This window comes from Neofelis nebulosa, chromosome 2 (genome assembly GCF_028018385.1).
Source record: "Neofelis nebulosa isolate mNeoNeb1 chromosome 2, mNeoNeb1.pri, whole genome shotgun sequence".
Taxonomy (NCBI): domain Eukaryota; kingdom Metazoa; phylum Chordata; class Mammalia; order Carnivora; family Felidae; genus Neofelis; species Neofelis nebulosa.
Window position 1 is genome coordinate 45,107,608 of NC_080783.1, and position 18,708 is coordinate 45,126,315.

At 39.3% G+C, this 18,708-nt stretch overlaps 2 protein-coding genes across 15 annotated transcripts in view; one reads left to right on the forward strand and one right to left on the reverse strand.

Moving 5' to 3' along the window:
- Positions 1-14,388, reverse strand: part of PMS1 (PMS1 homolog 1, mismatch repair system component) — a 98,423-nt gene extending 84,035 nt beyond the window's left edge. For 5 of the 8 annotated variants that reach the window (XM_058711430.1, XM_058711410.1, XM_058711414.1 and 2 more), the window contains exons 1-3: positions 14,274-14,388; positions 9,271-9,369; positions 6,629-6,780 (exon numbers count right to left, since the gene is read on the reverse strand). In XM_058711430.1, the coding sequence (XP_058567413.1) occupies positions 6,629-6,760 (132 nt within the window). In that variant the 5' untranslated portion in view covers positions 6,761-6,780; positions 9,271-9,369; positions 14,274-14,388. Of the gene's footprint in view, positions 1-6,628; positions 6,781-8,290; positions 8,375-9,270; positions 9,370-13,140; positions 13,256-14,273 lie in introns of all 8 variants that reach the window. The other 3 variants (XM_058711389.1, XM_058711381.1, XM_058711400.1) reach the window with 3 other exon arrangements.
- Positions 14,389-14,472: 84 nt separating this feature from the next.
- LOC131501390 (ORM1-like protein 1) overlaps positions 14,473-18,708 on the forward strand; it is a 51,173-nt gene continuing 46,937 nt past the window's right edge. For 3 of the 7 annotated variants that reach the window (XM_058711452.1, XM_058711478.1, XM_058711488.1), the window contains exons 1-2: positions 14,474-14,607; positions 16,843-17,023. In XM_058711452.1, coding sequence (XP_058567435.1) covers positions 16,850-17,023 — 174 coding nt within the window. In that variant the 5' untranslated portion in view covers positions 14,474-14,607; positions 16,843-16,849. Of the gene's footprint in view, positions 14,608-16,842; positions 17,024-18,708 lie in introns of all 7 variants that reach the window. The other 4 variants (XM_058711516.1, XM_058711497.1, XM_058711468.1 and 1 more) reach the window with 3 other exon arrangements.

Below are 18,708 nucleotides of genomic sequence, written 5' to 3' on the forward strand. Positions count from 1 at the left end.
TTCGATGCCTTTTATTATTTTCTGTTGTCTGACTACCTATTGTCTGATACCTAGGACTTCCAGCAACATGTGAATAAAGGTGGTGAGAGTGGACATCCTTGTCTTGTTCCTGACCTTAGGGGAAAAGCTCTCAGTTCTTCTCCATTACTATGTCAGTGGTATTATATTGAGTTATGTTCCGTCTAAACCTACTCTAGTGATGGTTTGTTGTTGTTGTTGAAGGCTTTTATCATGAATGGATATTGTATTTTGTCAAATACTTTTCCTGCATCTATTGAAATAATACGGTTTTTATCCTCTCATTGATTTATCACATTGACTGATTCTCAAATATTGAAAAACCCTTGCAACCCAAGAATAAATCCCACTTGATCATGGTGAATAAATTTTTTAAATGTTGCCCCTCCCCTGCTCATACTCTCTGTCTCAAAAATAAATAAAACATTAAAAAAAAATAAAAATAATAAAGGGGGGGTGCGCCTGGGTGGATCAGTCGGTTGGGCTTCCAACTTTGGCTCAGGTTATGATCTCGCGGTTTGTGAGTTCAAGCCCCGGGTTGGACTGTGTGCTGACGGCTCAGAGCCTGGAGCCTGCTCCAGATTCTGTGTCTCCTCTCTCTCTGCCCCTCCCCTGCTCATGCTCTCTCTCTGTCTCAAAAATAAATAAAACATTAAAAAAAGTTTTTTTTAATGTTTATTTATTCTTGAGGTCAGGGAAGGGGCAGAGAGGGACAGAGGATCCAAAGTGGGCTCTGTGCTGACAGCAGCAGATAGCCTGATGTGGTGCTTGAACTCACAAAGTGGAGATCATGACCTGAGCTGAAGTCAGATGCTTAACCAACTGAACTACCCAGGCATCTCCCATGGTGAATGATTTTTTTAAATGTACTGTTGGATTCTCTTTGCTAATATTTTGTTGAGGATTTTGGCATCTATGTTCATCAGAGATTCTGGCTTGCAGTTCTCTTTAATTGTGATGTCTTTATCTGGCTTTGGTGACGGGGTAATGCTGACCTCATACAATAAATTTGGAAGTTTTCCTTCCTCTATTTTTGTGGAATAGTTTGAGAGTAGGTATTAACTCCTAAAATGTTTAGAAGAATTCCCCTGTAAAGCCAGTTCATTTGCAATTTTTGTCTGTTGGGAGTTTTTTGATTACTGATTCAATTTCACTGCTGGTAATCAGTCTATTCAAATTTTTTATATCTTCCTTTTTGCAGTTTTTGGTAGTTCATAAATTTCTAGGAATTTATGTTTCTTCTAGGTTCTACAATTTGTTGGCATATACTTTTTCATAATATTCTAATTGTATTTCTGTGGTGTTGGTTATTTCTCTTCATTTGTGATTTTATTTCTTTTTTTTTCTTTTTTGATGAGTCTAACTAGAGGCTTACCAATCTTTTTGATCCTTTCTAAAAACCAGCTCCTAAACTGACATTTTATTACTTTTTTAGTTTGTGTCATTTATTTCTGCTCTAATCTTTATATCTCCTTTCTTCTACTCATTTTGGGTTTTGTTTGTTCTTTTTCTAGCTCCTTTAGGTATAAGGTTAGGTTGTTTGAAATTTTTCTTGCTTCTTGAGGTAAGCCTGTATTGCTATAAACTTCCATCTTAGATCCACTTTTGCTGCATCCCAAAGATTTTAGACTGCTGCATTTTCATTTGTCTCCCTGGTTTTTTTTTGTTTTTTTTTTTTTTTTAATTTCTTTGATTTCTTGGCTGACCTATTCATTGTTTGGTAGCATGTTATTTAACTTCTATGTATTTGTGCTCTTTCCAGATTCTTTGTGTTTATTTGGTTTCATTATGGTCAGAAAAGATGCATGGTATGACTTTGTTCTTTCTGAATGTTGACACTTGTCTTGTGGCCTAATATGTGATCCATTCTGGAGAATGTGTGATGAGCACTTGAAAAGAAAGTGTATTCTGCTGTTTTAGGATGGAATATGAAAAGAAAGTCTATTCTGCTGTTTTAGAATGGACTGTCCTAAATATATCTGTTAAACCCATCTGGTCCAGTGTGTCATTCAAAGCTACTGTTTCCCTGTTGATTTTCCTAGATTATCTGTCCACTGATGTAAGTGAAGTGTTAAAGTCCTCTATGTTATTTTATTACTATCAATTAGTTCCTGTTTCTTTTTAACTATTTTACTCATTTAAGTGCTATGTTGGGTGCGTAAATATTTACAGTTGTTACACCTTCTTGCTGGATTGTCCTCTTTACAGTTATAGAGTGCCCTTGTCTCTTGTTACTGTCTTGGTTTTAAAGTCTATTTTGTCCGACATAAATCATTGCTACCCCTGCTTTCTTTTGACATCATATACATGAAATATGTTTCTCCATCCCCCACTTCCAATCTGCAGATGTTTTTAGATCTGAAATGAGTCTCTTGTTGGCAGAAAATAGACTGGTCTTGGGTTTTTATCAATTCCGTCACCCTACATCTTTTGATTTGAACATTTAGTCCATTTATATTCAAAGTAATTATTGATATTTATTGCCATTTTGTTACTTGTTTTGTGGCTGTTTTTGTAGTTCTCTGATACTTTCTTCTCTTGCTCTCTTTCAAGGTTTGCTGGCTTTCTTTAAAATTATATACCTGGATTCTTTTCTCTTTATTTTTTGCATTTTTATTACTGGCTTTTTGGGTTTTTGCATATAGCAGTCTATATTAAGCTGACTGATGGTCACTTAAGTCTGAACCATTTCTTCTCTCTCCAAATGTTTTAGGTATATGGTGTCATATTTTACATCCTTTTGTGAATCTCTTGACTGATTTTTATTTTATTTTTATTTAAATGTTTATTTATTTTTGAAAGACAGAATGCGAGCGGGGGTGGGACAGAGAGGCAGAGAGACACAGAATCTGAAGCAGGCTCCAGGCTCTGAGCTGTCAGCACAGAGCCCCATGTGGAGCTCGAGCTCACAAGCTGTGAGATCATGACGTAAGCTGAAGTCAGCTGCCCAACCGGCTGAGCCACCCAGGCGCCCCACTCTTGACCAATTTTTAAAGACATACTTATTTTTACTGCTTTAGTGCTTCTCAATTTTTTTACTCCTACTTTTGCTCTTCCCTTTCCACTCAAAGACTCCCCTTTAACATTTTTTTTTTATTAAAAAAAATTTTTTTTAATGTTTATTTATTTTTGAGACAGAGAGAGACAGAGCATGAACGGGGGAGGGTCAGAGAGAGGGAGACACAGAATCTGAAACAGGCTCCAGGCTCTGAGCTGTCAGCACAGGGGCCCGATGCAGGGCTCAAACACATGGACCGTGAGATTGTGACCTGAGCCAAAGAAGTCGGCTGCTCAACCGACTGAGCCACCCAGGTGCCCCATCCCCTTTAACATTTCTTATAGGAGGGTTGGTTTAGTGGTCATGAATTCCTTTTTCTCTCTCCTATTCTGAATGGGGAAACTCTCTCTCTCCTGTTCTGAATGATTGCCTTGATGAATAGAGTACTCTTGGCTGTAGGTTTTTTCCTTTCAGCACTTTGACTATATCATGCCACTCTCTTCTGGCCTGCCAAGTTTCTACTGACAAACCTGCTGATAGCCTTATGGGGTTTCCCTTATATGGAACTGGCTTCTCTTACTGCTTTTAAAATTCTCTATCACTACTTTTTGCCATTTTAATTACTATATGTCTTTATGTATGCCTCCTTGGGTTGATTTTGTTGAGGGATCTCTGTGCCTCCTGCATGTGGACCTCTGTTTCCTTTCCCAGATTAAGGACATTTTCAGCTATTATTTCTTCAAATATATTTTCTTCCCCCTTTTCTCTTCTTCTGGGATCCCTATAGTACAAATACTATGCTTGATGGAGTCACTGACTTCTCTAAGTCCATTCTCATTTTGAATAATTTTTTCTCTCACCGTTTGGCTTGATTACTTTCTAAGATTCTGTGCTCCAGGTTGCTAATTTGCTCCTCTGCATCCTCTAGCCTGCTATTATTCAATCTATTGTTTCTTAAACTTCATTTACTGTGTTATTTATAGCTGGTTCTTCTTTTTCTCTCTTTGTTAAGGACCTCACTGATGTCCTCCACTCTCTTCTCAAGTCCAGTATCTTTATGATCATTACTTTAAATTCTCTATCAGGCATATTACTTGTATCTGTTTCTCCGAGGCTTCTTCCTGTGGTTTGGCCTTGCTCTTTCATTCAGTACATATATCCTGTCTCTTCATTGTGTCTAGCTCTCTGTGTCTGTTTCTGTGTGTTAGGAAAGTCAACCACAGTGCAGTGTCCCCTATTCACCAGAACGTGTCACTTCAGGAGTGTCTCCTATGTGTGTTGGGCCTGCTGTTGTATCCTGGCTGCTTTTTCCTTTGCTGCAGTACCCTGCAGAGACTCTCCTTGACTGTTGTGGGCACTATTTGGTCCCTGGCTGCCGTGGGGCACACAGTTTTAACAAGATGAGTGCTTGTCTGCTTGCAAAACAAGACCTGCTGCCGCTGCTAGACTGAAGCCCCACATAGTGCATAGGCTGGAAGATACAGTGTTGGGAAGGTTTGCACTGGTCTTCTGGGAGAGGGGACTCAAAGTGCCAGAACTGAGGCATATGTGACTGGGAAGTATGGATCTGCTGAAGTGCAGTGTTGGGGCAGGGGCCATGGGGTAAGCAAGTTAGGTAGTGTCAGTGCCACGCTGGTTCTCACATGTGGCCATGTGTTTACACTGGGGCATATGGGAGAGAAATGGTATCTGCCCATTCCTTTTTTCCGGGAGGAGACCCACAGTGATCCCTGCTGTCCAGGACATGCTCTGAAATGAATAAACTACTCTCCCTCCCATTTTCAAACTGCTGTTTCTATGCTGTAACTCCAAGAGCTGTTGGTTGTGCTCTCTTTAAGGGCAGGGACTCCACTTCCTATTGTTATCCAGGCTCTCCCAGAATGTGGCTTTTTAAAATTCCATGCTTTAGGTCCTGCTGGCTTTAAGAATTCATGGAATTCGGCCCCTCTGGCTTTCAAAGCCACATATTTGGGGCTTCATCTTCCCCATGCAGGTTGCCTAGTGCAATATAGTCTATTTCTCCTCCCTCTTCATATCTGCAGTTCTCTCCCCTCCATGGAGCACTCCCCACCACGTCTCTGCTCTTCCTACCCTCTTTGATGTGGCCTCTTGTCTACCACTTCTCTTTAGCTGTGGAGTTTGTTTTGCCAGCCTTCAAGTCTGCTCCGGGTTATTTACACTGATGTGAGTGTTACCTAGTTGTATCTGTGGAACTAGGTGAGCTTAGGGTCCTCTTACTCCGCCATGTTCCCAGCCTCCTCTTAATAGCCTCATATTGACTAGCAGCTTCACCAATAACACAAAAAGTCAATTAACACACATTTTGTATGTTACATATAGTATATGCTATATATTCTTACAATAAAGTAAATTCAGAAAAAGACAATGTTATTAAAATCGTAAGGAAAAGAAAATATATTTGCGGTACTGTACTATATTTATCAAATAAAAAATCCACATCAAAGTGGACTCATGCAGTTCAAACCTGTGTTATTCAAGGGCCAACTGTACATTGTTGAAAACAAATACAGGTTTGGGGCACCTGGATGGCTCAGTCGGTTGAACGTCCAACTTCGGCTCAGGTCACGATCTCACAGTTTGTGAGTTCGAGCCCCACGTTGGGCTCTGTGCTGACAACTCAGAGCCTGGAGCCTGCTTTGGATTCTGTCTGTCTGTCTGTCTCTCTCTCTCTGCCCCTCCCCCACTAGTGCTCTGTCTCTCAAAAATAAAGAAAGAAAGATCTGAACTGCAATTTGATTCACTACTTACTAATTATAGGACTTTGGGAAAAGTTCTCAGAACCTTAATTACTTGTAAAACAGGTATAGTAGTAGATAATTCAGAGTTTTTATAAGGAGCAATTACAACTACATGTATATGTAGTTCACATACAAACTATAAAATATATATATACATATACATATATGAAAAAAGGAAAGTCTTTGCTATAAAGATTTTTATCAGTATCATTTCTTATGCTGTCATACTAACTGTAAATACCTGATAATTAGAAGATTATAAAAATGTATTCCTACATTCACTCAAACAATTTATTCACCATTATGTACCAGGCACTGGCCAGGTATGAAGCACACAAAAAATGAAAAAATATATACCTTACCTCTATGAGCTAGTAGTTTATAATAAGGGAGATAGACATGCAAACTAATTGTAATAAATCAATATCGTAAGTCATATTAACTCATGATTTAATATATAGCACTTAAAATTTTTTAATGTGACAACTATGACACAAGGGAAATAGTTTTGAAATTAGGTTTGTGGAAAAGATAAAATGCAAAAGCATAAAACAAGTAAATAACCAAGCATAACCAAAGAATAATAGTAGAAAATACGGACAAATTAGATTCATGTTTTTGGTGATAGAGTCCTAAAGAATAACTTTTCTTTTAAAATTTCCTTTAGTGTTACTGTAATATTGACTTAAGTTAAAGTTTATTTTTAAGAATTTACTCTTAAGAAAGTAAAACATGCAATGTCCTAAGAATAATTCACTAATACATAGAAAGAGAAAGATAACAGCTGTAAGGAGAACTCATCTGCCCAGCCCTTTTTTGCTTTAAAGGTATTTGGCTTTTCAGGGACACTCACCAGTTTAACATCTATGCTTGTGGCACCTGCATCCAAGGAGTTTTCAATGAGCTCTTTCACAACACTGACCACTGAAGTGATTATCTGAGAACTTGAAAGGAGGCGCACTGTTGCTGCAGGCAACTGTTTCATTCTAGCTTTTAGCAGAGTAGCTAAAGATAAAATGTAAGTTATAAAAATAAACATTATTAAACATTCCTAACAGATCTGATAGTAACAATAATTAATAGCAGCTCACATTTACTGAACTTCCCAGTATGCCAGGTTCTATTTTAAGCACACGGTATTAAATAATTTATTTCTTACAATATTCTTTAAAATAGAAATCTCACCTCCATCTTACAAGACTGAGGCACAGAGAAGTTAGCTAGTATATCACACTACGGTAATAATTAAACAACAATAAGAAGAATTGTGCTATAATGCGTGTAGTATATGATCTACCAAGCTAGGAATGACCAGGTGGATCCTTGGGATGTGGGTGACATCAGTCAGTCATAAACCTTAATGGCATTCTCAAACATCATTAATCATCTATACATTATGATGAGTCCAATGCCTTTTTCAGTTACTCAGCTCTATTGCAATTAGGGTGCCTAGACCCTAGCATTACCATTAATATAAACTACTCAGATCTCAGACATATCAGATAGCTATCTTCTATACTACCGTGCCTAAAACATCATTCCAATCATGGAGCTTTCCAAGACAAAGCTCCAATCTCTATGCTGGCATTCAAGGTCCTTTACATGCAGTCGAACCTATATATCCAAAATCTCTTTGCCACTAAATGTTTTAGCTAAAAAAGCCTTTGTCTAGGGGCACCTGAGTGGCTCAGTTAGTTGAGTGCCTGACTCTTAATTTCAGCTCAGGTCATGATCACAGGCTCGTGAGATTGAGCCCCTTATCAAGGTCCACACTGAGCATGGAACCTGCTTGAGATTCTCTCTTCCCCACTCTGCCGCTGTCCCCTACTCACTAAAAAAATTTTTAAGTAAATTTAAAAAACCCTTTGTCTAATAAAACCCTTTCAAACAAAGAAACAAAAAAAAAAAAAACTCATATGGAAATCCCATATGTAAAGCATACAGGGAGTAAGGTTTGCATCTGCCTTAATGCTTAATTTCAGAAGAGATTTCAGGAAAAGAAAAAACACTAACTTGAAAGAGTGCAATTCTTCTATTGCAAGACCCAAAAATGGGAAAGAGGGGAACCCTAGGTACTTCTTTAATTTACCATGATTCACTTGCTCACATGATTTGATCCTATGGAATCTAAATCTAAACAAAAGCAATGCCAGCAATGCCAAACAAAATAAAAAGATATCCATTTAGGATCCTTTCTCAGGCAAATTAAAACATAAACAGCACAGTCACGTAAAGAATAGGTAAACAAGAAATGGAGAGTAGCCACTAGAACAATTACATAGGAATTTAGGGGATGCATTTATGGGAAGAGGCCAACATACTGAGTTCTGAGCAATATTAACTGATCACCGTTAATAAATAGAACTATATTATGCTTTGTACAAGGCAAATCTGATTAGCACAGCAGAAAAACATACCAGATTGGAGTCTTTAAAAAACGTGTTTGGAGGTTCATCTTTATTACATGTTAACTGAAACAAATCACTTACCTTTCTGTATAAAATCAATTCATTACCTGTATCAATGGGGATAGTGTCTCACTGGTTTGTTGTGAGGATCAAATAAGCAAGCTATATGAAGTTTTCTGTAAATGACAAGGCTACAGAAAATGTACAGTATTGTGATATGGGGTCATTATGGAATGGAATGATGGGAATTTTTAATACTAACAATTAACTTCTAATTAAGCTGCATATTTGATTTAGTTTTGGGGTACATAGTTTTAGGGAGAGTGGCTTTGTAAACAACCATCTCTCAATTTTTTTTGTGGCTCTCAAGGGCTGGGAGGCTATTCTAGTCTGGAAAACAGTGTGGACAGTTAGGCCACTCCACTCTCATACCATTCAGACAAATTAGTGCTATCATAGCAAAAGGCACCCTCTGCACTCTACCCAAGGTTCTGACTGGACACAGGTCTGAGGATATAGAGCCGCACTATCCAACATGGTAGCCACTAGGCAAATGTGACTACTGAGCACTTGAAATGTGGCTACTCCAAATTAAGATATTCTAATACAATCTGGGTTTCAAACTCAATATAAAAAAAACATATACAATATACACTTTTATTAAGTTCTTATATGGACCTTAAGATAAAATGATGTTCTGAATATACTGGCTTACCTCAGTATTAAAATTAACTTCATTTTTAAAATTTGTTTTAATAGGATTATGAGAACATCTAAAATTATACATGGCATACATTATAGTTCTATTGGACAGAGACATACAGAGTAGTGGTTAACAGAGCAGGCTCTGAAATCACACTACTTTCGTTATATCCTAGCTCGTATGCTAATAAAATTAAAATCTAGAACTCAATCACCTAATCTATAGAAATGGAGAGGATAATAATATACGGTTTTGGTGAGAAGTAAATAAGATAATGAATACAACTTATTACAACGTTTCACATACACATTTTAAAGATCCCAGGATACTTGGACTACATTGAGTTCCTCCAAACACCTAAATGAATACCGTCCCTACCCTCACCTTTGAATCCTTACTTCCACAGAGGTTAATCCATGGCCTGGAATCAGGTCAGGCTTGGGTTCAAGAGGTCTTCTACTTTAGTTTGAGAATCCCAAGGATCTAAGAAAAACAAATCAAACTTTGGGGTATAACTTTAGCATCACCTCACCTTTTACTCTTTCTGGGAAATCTTATTAATCCTCAGCATCTTTGCCTCATTCTCTACAATCTGTCTTACAAAATTTACTATTTTTCTCCCCAAGTCCCTAATTTCATCCCAATCTTCCAGTTTACTGAGGTCAAGGCAGACCACAGCATGCACTCTTCTATCTTCACACACATCTTACCTCCTCCACCCCACTATGTCCTCTGGTTTCTTAAAAATGTTTACACCTTTGCCCATACTCTACTTCCCTAACTCCCAAGTCAATGTCTCTTCCTCCTAAGAACTTTCATCTACTTTCTTTATCCAGTCCTCCCACAGGCATCTTGACCTTCAAAGCAAAAGCAAAAAAATTCTTACCTCAACCCTATTACCCCAATGATTATCTTGTTTCTTTATGGTGCCAAACATCTAAATCTATAACCACAACAGAGATCTCTCTTCTCTTCCCACATTAAAACAGGCATTTTTTTTTTCTTTAAGCTTATTTATTTTGAGGGGGAGAGAGAGAACGAGAGTGAGCAGGGGAGGAGCAGAGAGAGACAAAGAGGGAGAGAATCCTAAGCAGGCACCTCGCTGTCAGCACAGAGCCTAACATGGGGCTCAAACTCATGACCAGTGAGATCATGACCTGAGCCAAAATAAAAAGTCTGATGCTTAACTGACTGATACACCCAGGCACCCCCAAAACAGCCTTTTCTAATAATCAGTGTCAAAGTGACCTCAAGATAAGTACTTGTAAAACAGAATTTATCATCCTGCACCCCTTCCCATGCCCTCTACTTCACTTTGCTGTTTCTCTTAGTAACACACTGTTCTTAGTGACTCAAGTCAAAAACCTCAATCTTCTTTTGCCATCAATCCCATTATTTGCATCTCTACTTCCTAGTGCGATCCTATCTATCAATCTAGACTCAGTTCCAAAGTCATTTGTAACATGGTCCCTTCTGATCACTCAACCAAGAATGATCCTTTCCTCCCCCTACATTCTTAAAGAACTTGGCTTGCATCACTCATGGGATGTTTATCACACCTGTCTTGACCTGTACAACTTCTGAATGCAGGTAATCATATATTATGTATTTCTGGATGCAGCGCAGAACAATCATAGTACTTCACTCACAGCAAGCACTTGGAAGAATACTAATCAAGGGCCACAAAGAACAATTCGATCAGCAAGCCAATGTAAACATTAGGAAAAGTGTCCTCCTTCCTAGCAAGTCACACTCTGTTTTAACTGGCTTCCATATCATCCCCTACCTCACCCGTATCTCCTAATCAGACTTTTTTCTGGACTGAAGGACTTTATTTCCAAGAACTTTCTAAATATCATCATTTAGATAACATGTCCCAAATTGACCTCAGATCCTTCTCTAATTAACTATCTTCCCATAGACCTTATGAAGATAAAAAGCTTCTGCACAGCAAAGGAAACAACCAACAAAACTAAAAGGCAACCAATGGAATGGGAAAAGATATTTGCAAATGACATATCGGACAAAGGGCTAGTATCCAAAATCTATAAAGAGCTCACCAAACTCCACACCCGAAAAACAAATAATCCAGTGAAGAAATGGGCAGAAAACATGAATAGACACTTCTCTAAAGACACCCAGATGGCCAACAGGCACATGAAAAGATGCTCAACATCACTCCTCATCGGGGAAATACAAATCAAAACCACACTCAGATATCACCTCACGCCAGTCAGAGTGGCTAAAATGAACAAATCAGGAGACTATAGATGCTGGCGAGGATGTGGAGAAACGGGAACCCTCTTGCACTGTTGGTGGGAATGCAAACTGGTGCAGCCACTCTGGAAAACAGTGTGGAGGTTCCTCAAAAAATTAAAAACAGACCTACCCTATGACCCAGCAATAGCACTGCTAGGAATTTACCCAAGGGATACAGGAGTACTGATGCATAGGGGCACTTGTACCCCAATGTTTATAGCAGCACTCTCAACAACAGCCAAATTGTGGAAAAAGCCTAGGTGTCCATCAACTGATGAATGGATAAAGAAATTGTGGTTTATATACACAATGGAGTACTACGTGGCAATGAGAAAGAATGAAATATGGCCCTTTGTAGCAACGTGGATGGAATTGGAGAGTGTGATGCTAAGTGAAATAAGCCATACAGAGAAAGGCAGATACCATATGGTTTCACTCTTATGTGGATCCTGAGAAACTTAACAGAAACCCATGGGGGAGGGGAAGAAAAAAAAAAAGAGGTTAGAGTGGGAGAGAGCTAAAGCATAAGAGACTCTTAAAAACTGAGAACAAACTGAGGGTTGGTGGGGGGTGGGAGGGAGGGTAGGGTAGGTGATGGGCATTGAAGAGGGCATCTTTTGGGATGAGCACTGGGTGTTGTATGGAAACAAATTTGACAATAAATTTCATATATTAAAAAAAAACTATCTTCCCATATTTGGTAATAAAAACAGCTACCATAAGCAATTTCATATAGATATGTATATATATGTATATATCTATATACATACACATACACACCCACATAATTCCCATTAGTCCTTACAACAACCCTATCATTCCTCTATCACAAATGAAATTTGAAAGTTTTATAAGAACAAGATCAGAAGATTCATGATCACAAAACTAGTCTGTGATGGATACACACCTGCATATCTTGGCATGTTTCACTCAAAGGCAATGCTCAGCTCATCCACTCTCACATGGAAAAATTAAAAATCCTGAAATCATCCTAAAAATTCTACTTTTTCTATATTCTGCCACTCAGTCCTATCTATCCTACTACCTAAATATTTCTCATACTAGTCCTCTCTATACCTATGACCTCTGTTTAGCCCTTAAACATTTCTCTCCTAATGCACTGCAATAACCACCTTATTGATATTCTGCCTCAATTTCAACCAATGATAGGGTTCTTTCTATATTTAAATTTCATCATGTTGCTACCCTACTTAAAATTTTATAAAGAGTTCCAACTGCTGGGGCGCCTGGGTGGCTCAGTCGGTTGAGCATCCAACTTCGGCTCAGGTCATGATCTCCCAGCTCATGAGTTTGAGCCCTGAGTAGGGCTCTATGCTGACACCTTGGAGCCTGGAGCCTGCTTCGGATTCTGTGTCTCCCTCTCGCTCTCTCTGCCCCTAACCCACTCGCATTCTGTCTCTGTCTTTCAAAAATAAATAAACATTAAAAAAAAAATTTTTTTTTAATTAAAAAAAAAAAAAAGAGTTCCAACTGCTAACCAGGTAAGGTCCAAAATCCTTAGCTGGACCTTTATCTTTCTAACTTCATCCCACTGTTCTACAAATGCACAGTAAGCCTGTCATACTGCACAACCTGTCTCTCTTAATGTGGTGGCACTCACTGGTTCCTTAGCTCACAAGGTTCCCTTTCTATACGAATGACTTCTAATCATCCTTCCAGATTTAGTTCAAGTATCACCTCCTCAAGGAAGCCCTTCTTAACCACTCCAACATCAACCCTCTCCCACTGAACAGATTAGGCATTTCTTTGTCTGTACTCCCATAGCACCTTTTCCTTAGAGCTAACGGAAACTCATCATAGGCTATTCTAACCATTGTTTTTCTGTCTCTTCCTCCTGGCTCAGAGTTCTCTGAGGACAGAGATTTTATATTAATCTCATATCCTTAGCATAACCTGTTGAAGACAGCCAGCATTCCACCGTATATATGCTAAATGACACATTCTGAAAAGTGAAAGAGTTGCAGTCAGGCTTACATCACAGCATAGAATGTGTGAAATTATCAGGAATCAGTCTTCCATATTTGATGGGAAGGAAATCAAACACTCCTGAAAGTACTTCCAGGAAAGTCATTTAAGGACAACAAAGTACCTAAAAAAGAAGCAGAGAACTTAATAGGCTTTAGGGAAACACAGTGAAATAATTTACTTTGAAAACATGATAAATGTAGGGCACCTGGGGTCTCAGTCAGTTTGTCCTCCAACTCTTGATTTCAGCTCTGATCATCATCTCACTGGATTGGGATCTGGCCAGCGTGGGGCTCTGCACTGAGCATGGAGCCTGCTTGGCATTTTCCTCTCTCGGCTCCCTTCCCCCGCCCCCCCCCCAACAGCTCTCTCAAAATAAATAAATACACATTTTTAAAAACAAGGAAAAACTAAAGTGGAAAAAGAACCATAATAAATATAACCCAATAGTTTCATAGAACCAATAGAAATGCAAGATACATACATAGCTATAACCAACCTTCTTTTACACTAGTTTTGAAATATTACTGAAAGTTACTTCAGGAATACAAATCACAAACTTTGTGACTGACGAGGTAATGAAATTCGCTGTCAGAGATGATTTCAAATAATCCTAACTTTTCCTCTCCGCTCTCAAATAAGATAAATTTTTGAAATTCACATTTCCTCAGCAGGCATTACAAGTGCCTGTCTTCAGCGTGTGGATACACCCAGAATGACACCAGTAAAAACCATGGTTAAGTGAGAGTTTGCTTGCCTCAGCTGTAGGACACCACAACATACAACCTAAACCACACTCACGAGTTACGGCTGTCCGGGGCTAAAATGTCTGCCTGGCAGACAACTTTAAGTCCTGCACTCAGAAGGATCTGGGAAATGGGCTGCAACAAAGGCCTAAACACGGTTTGGTCAGGAATGGCCACACCAGACATTAGCTAGCCCAGACCTGCTCAAAGACCGCCCTCCACGCGTGCGCGCCCAAGAGCCTGGCTTCGGCGGCTTCCCGCCCCTCTGTTGGTGGAGGGGAGGAGGGCACACGGCGGCCAGTGGCGCTTGCACGCCGACCGGGACAAGTTGAGGAGAAGGGACTCCCGAGACTACGAGAAGATAAGAATGAATGCCCGTTAGGCACACAACACTACCTTCTTGCTCGCGGGAGGCAGGCAATTACCATCCACCGTCGGACCTGACAGCGCCCCGCAAGGCTCAGGGGCCCAGCCTCGAGGATCTCGGACTCGCCCCCAGCGCGCACGGCGGAGTGGGCCCTAGGCGCGCAGCACTTAGTCCCGCCCTTCCCGAGGAACGTGGGATTGGCGCTGTCCGCGGCCAATCCCCTGACGGCGCGTTCGGCTCTGAAAGCTTCCGCAAGCTGCGCTGCGCTGCGCTGGGGTTGATCATTGGCATTCGGCTTGGGAGACACGCCGTCGCCGCGGAGCTGATTCTGCTCCCAGCTGGCCGCCAGGAGTAGGGCGGCGGGTGAGTGGTCAAGAACGGCTGTAGGGGATGTGCTGCTAGGTAGGGAGCTGCTAGCCGGCCAGGGTAGGCTTGAGGGGAGAGAGTGAACTACGGTTGCGTCCGGGGCTCCCAGTCTGGCCGTGCGGGTCTAGTGGCCACCGAGGCTTGCCCCCACATTCTCGTCGTCTTGCCGTGGTACTGGCGGGATGTGTAGCTGTGAGAAGGACGGGGAGGGTGGAGGAGGCCCTGCGGGAGTAGCAGCAGCGGCTTTTGCTGAGTTTTCACTGGCCAGGCGCTCCAGCATTCGGGGAAAGCTGCCCGTGGTTGTCTGGCTGGCGATGGAGTCCCCAAGAGGGTCCTAGCGGGTCGCAGCCCTCGGGGCACTCGTGTAGGCAGACAATGTCGGAAGTCTTTGTTTGTCCTGAAGTGGCGCGGCTGCCTGCTTGCAAAGATTTTGTGAACCGGGGTAGGGTCCGTACCACACCAGCTTTGCCTTCCAGGCTAGATATAAATTTTAAGCCTTTTTCGAGCTTTATTTTTTCCCCCTCCATCCTGTAGAAAAATGGAAAAGTATCTTGAGTTGTGGTATCTTTTAAATATAACCTATAGCTCATGAAAATAATGTGCGATGCAAAGTAGATGTGTTTAGGTTAGAAGAAGTATTTACACACGTAAATTTGAGACTTTTGCTTCTTTAGTGCAACCAACTTTCATCACCATAAACCTTGATGCGTGCGTTTTCCATAGATTTTTGGAAAGAGAACGAGGCATTTTACTCTGGCAACACTTGTTGCATGCAGTTATGGGAAATTCCTCTCTCAGTGCCAACTCTGTTATGGAAAGGGTTCATTTATTTCTAAGTCAGCTGTTCCAAATATACTTTCACCATGTCCCCCTTTCAGTCTCAGTGGTTGGTTTTTACTGGGATGATAGGTATTCTTCAAGACAGTTATACTTTGTTCAAGGGATTCTTAGAACCAAGTAAATGCCAGCATTAAATTAACTGGGAATCAGTAATCCATTTCTCCTTTGGTGTTCCACTTGAATGCAATAAAGGGAAAAACTTAGAAAACGAAAGAAAAAAAACACTAAAATTTAAGGAGAGTTGACAAGTTAAAGGAGGAAAGAATCACTGTTGTAACCTTACTGTACCAGGGGACAGAAACAAGCTTTATCTCTTGACCATATAAATTTTTCACCACATTATGTTCCTCCCAGGTTCAGTATTTAAAAAGAAGTGAATTGAACCTGACCACTCTTTTTGGAAACAACATTACATTATATGTAAGAGTCTGGCTACTCATAATAGACTAGCTGCATCTACTTTACTTGTTTTTTTGTCATCTTTAATTCAAGTGTGTAATTAACATACAGTTTTCTATTTAGTTTCAGTGTACAATATAATGATTTAACAATTCTGTACATTTCTCAGTGATCATCAAGATAACTGTACTCTTAATCCCCTCTATTTATTTCATCCATCTCCCCACAAACCTCCTCTCTGGCAACCACCACCAGTTTGTTCTCTGTGTTTATATGTCTTTTTTGTTGTTGTTGGTGGTGGTGTGTGTGTGTGTGTGTGTGTGTGTGTGTGTGTGTTTTGTTTCTTAAATTCCACATATAAGTGAAACCATATGGTATTTGTCTTTCTCTGACTTATTTCACTTAGCAGTATATTGTCTAGGTTCATCAATGTTGTTGCAAATGACAAGATTTCATTCTCTTTTATGACTGAGTAATATTCTATTATATACATACATCACATCTTCTCTATACATTCATCTGTGGATAGACACTTGGGTTGGTTCCATATTTTGGCTGTTATAAATAATGCTGCAGATTTGGTCTTTTTTTTTATATTGGTCTTTTCTGTTGGTATGTTTAGCTCCTGAGCTTTCACTTTGGTCTCATAAGAAAATGTAGGTTTTCTTTCAGTTGAGTTTTCCTGTCCGTTACTTCATTTAGTAAAACCAGCATGCTAGAAGACAAGCTTTAGGAAAGGGATTTTAATTGCTTATTTTATCAATAAGAACTGTAAAAATAAGTTGTTAGTCTTATCATGAAGTCAGATTTAAAAATTATTTACTGCTTTTATTAGCAGATCTGCAAATAGCATGTTTTGGTGAATGCGTTTATTTTATTTCAGAACAACCATAGAAAAATGATCCTAGTAACGCACTTACTTTGTCATGTGAGAGTAGAGTATTTAAGTTTCCAGTTCTGTCAGTATTGATTCATTTCATTGCTTTCCTACAGAGCAAATATGAATGTTGGAGTTGCCCACAGTGAGGTGAATCCAAATACCCGTGTAATGAACAGCCGGGGTATGTGGCTGACATATGCCTTGGGAGTTGGCTTGCTTCATATTGTTCTACTTAGTATTCCCTTCTTCAGTGTTCCTGTTGCTTGGACCTTGACAAATGTGATACATAATCTGGTAAGAATTTCACCTTATATAAAGCGGTTAAAAGCCTATGCTTTAGTGCTTATCGGGGGCTGAGGGAGAAAGAAATGGGGAGTTGCTGTTTAATGAGTACAGTTTCAGTTTTGCAAGATGAAAAGAGTTCTAGAGATAGATGGTGGTGATAGCTGCATAACAGTGTGAATGTACTTAATGCCACTGAACTGTACACTTAAAAAATGATTAAGATGATATATTTTATGTTATGTATATTTAAAAACAATTTGCTAAAAGCTTAAATCTTTATGTTAAAGAAAAGAAAAACATGGGACGCCTGGGTGGCCCAGTCGGTTGAGCTTCCGATTTCAGCTCAGGTCATGCTCTCACAGTTTGTGGGTTTGAGCCCCACATTGGGCCCTGTGCTGACAGCTCAGAATCTGGAGCCTGCTTCAGATTCTTTGTCTCCCTCTCTCTCTCTCTCTCTGCCCTTCTCCTCGCACTGTCTCTCTGTTTCTCAAAAATAAATAAACATTAAAAAAAATTTTGTTTTTCTACCACAAAATTAAAAAAAAGAAAAACACCACTTAGTTTAAAAGTTTTATTGAGGTATAATTTTTAATGTATGTAACATAAAATTTGCTGACTTAAAAGTGTACAGTTCAGTAATTTTTAGCATATATGATAACTTTGAAGATATCCATATCTAATATGGGATAGATAGGGTTATCTATTAATTCTTTATATTTAAACATCGGCCCTTTCTCTAAGCCTTTTTTTCTCCTTGTGGTTTCATAGGATCTAGAAAATAGGCCATTTTAGCAACACTTCCAAGATACTGTAATTCAGGCTACTATAGTATTAAAGAGAATGCTTCAGAAGAAGTTATGGTTTTTGATTAACTGGAGTCTAATAAGCATCTTCGGTTTCAATCCTTGTTAGAAACTTTTCTAAATTGTTTAAATATACTTTCCTGGTTCAGTATAGAAATTTTGAGCTTAATCATACGTTATTGAGGATCTTATAGTGCCTTAGCTTCTTCATGTTGACTGTGGGTCTTCTGTACTATAGGATAGCTCTACAAAGTATCAGAGATTCAGTTGACTCTATTGACCATATGACACAGCCCTGGAAATTATCTGTTTAAAAAAAGAACAACTGATAGTGACTTTTCTTATCTTTAACAGCCTATGAAAGCAGAATGAAAGGGGAGAAATACAATTAATTCAAATTTTTAATTGAATCCAGATTAACTATGTATTTCTTTATTCCCTGTCTTCTGAAGAGTATTTGAATTTGACTGGAGGAGGACAGGATAATGTGGTAAAAATAAGTGAATGTCCATTTAGTACATTTTATGCAATGGACTTTGATAGGGCAAACACTAGTTTTAAGTAGCAACTTCTCTGAAATATTTGACAAGAATTATATCTTTTACTAGAATTCCTTTCCTTTGGCTTCCATGGGATCACTTTTTCCTAGATACTTCTGATTTTTCCTTTTTTGTTTCTTGTACAGTCTTCTATTTTCGTCTCCTAAATATTGCTGTCTCCAAGGTTCGTTTTTTCATCTCTTTTTATTCTATGTATTGTGCCTAGGGTACTTCATCTATCCATGTTTTTGGTTTCTACCCTAGATCAAACAAATATAAATTGAACTCATTCCTGATCTCTTACCACTCATGACCCATTCCTCTGGCTTTATTCCTTATCTAATCTAAAGGC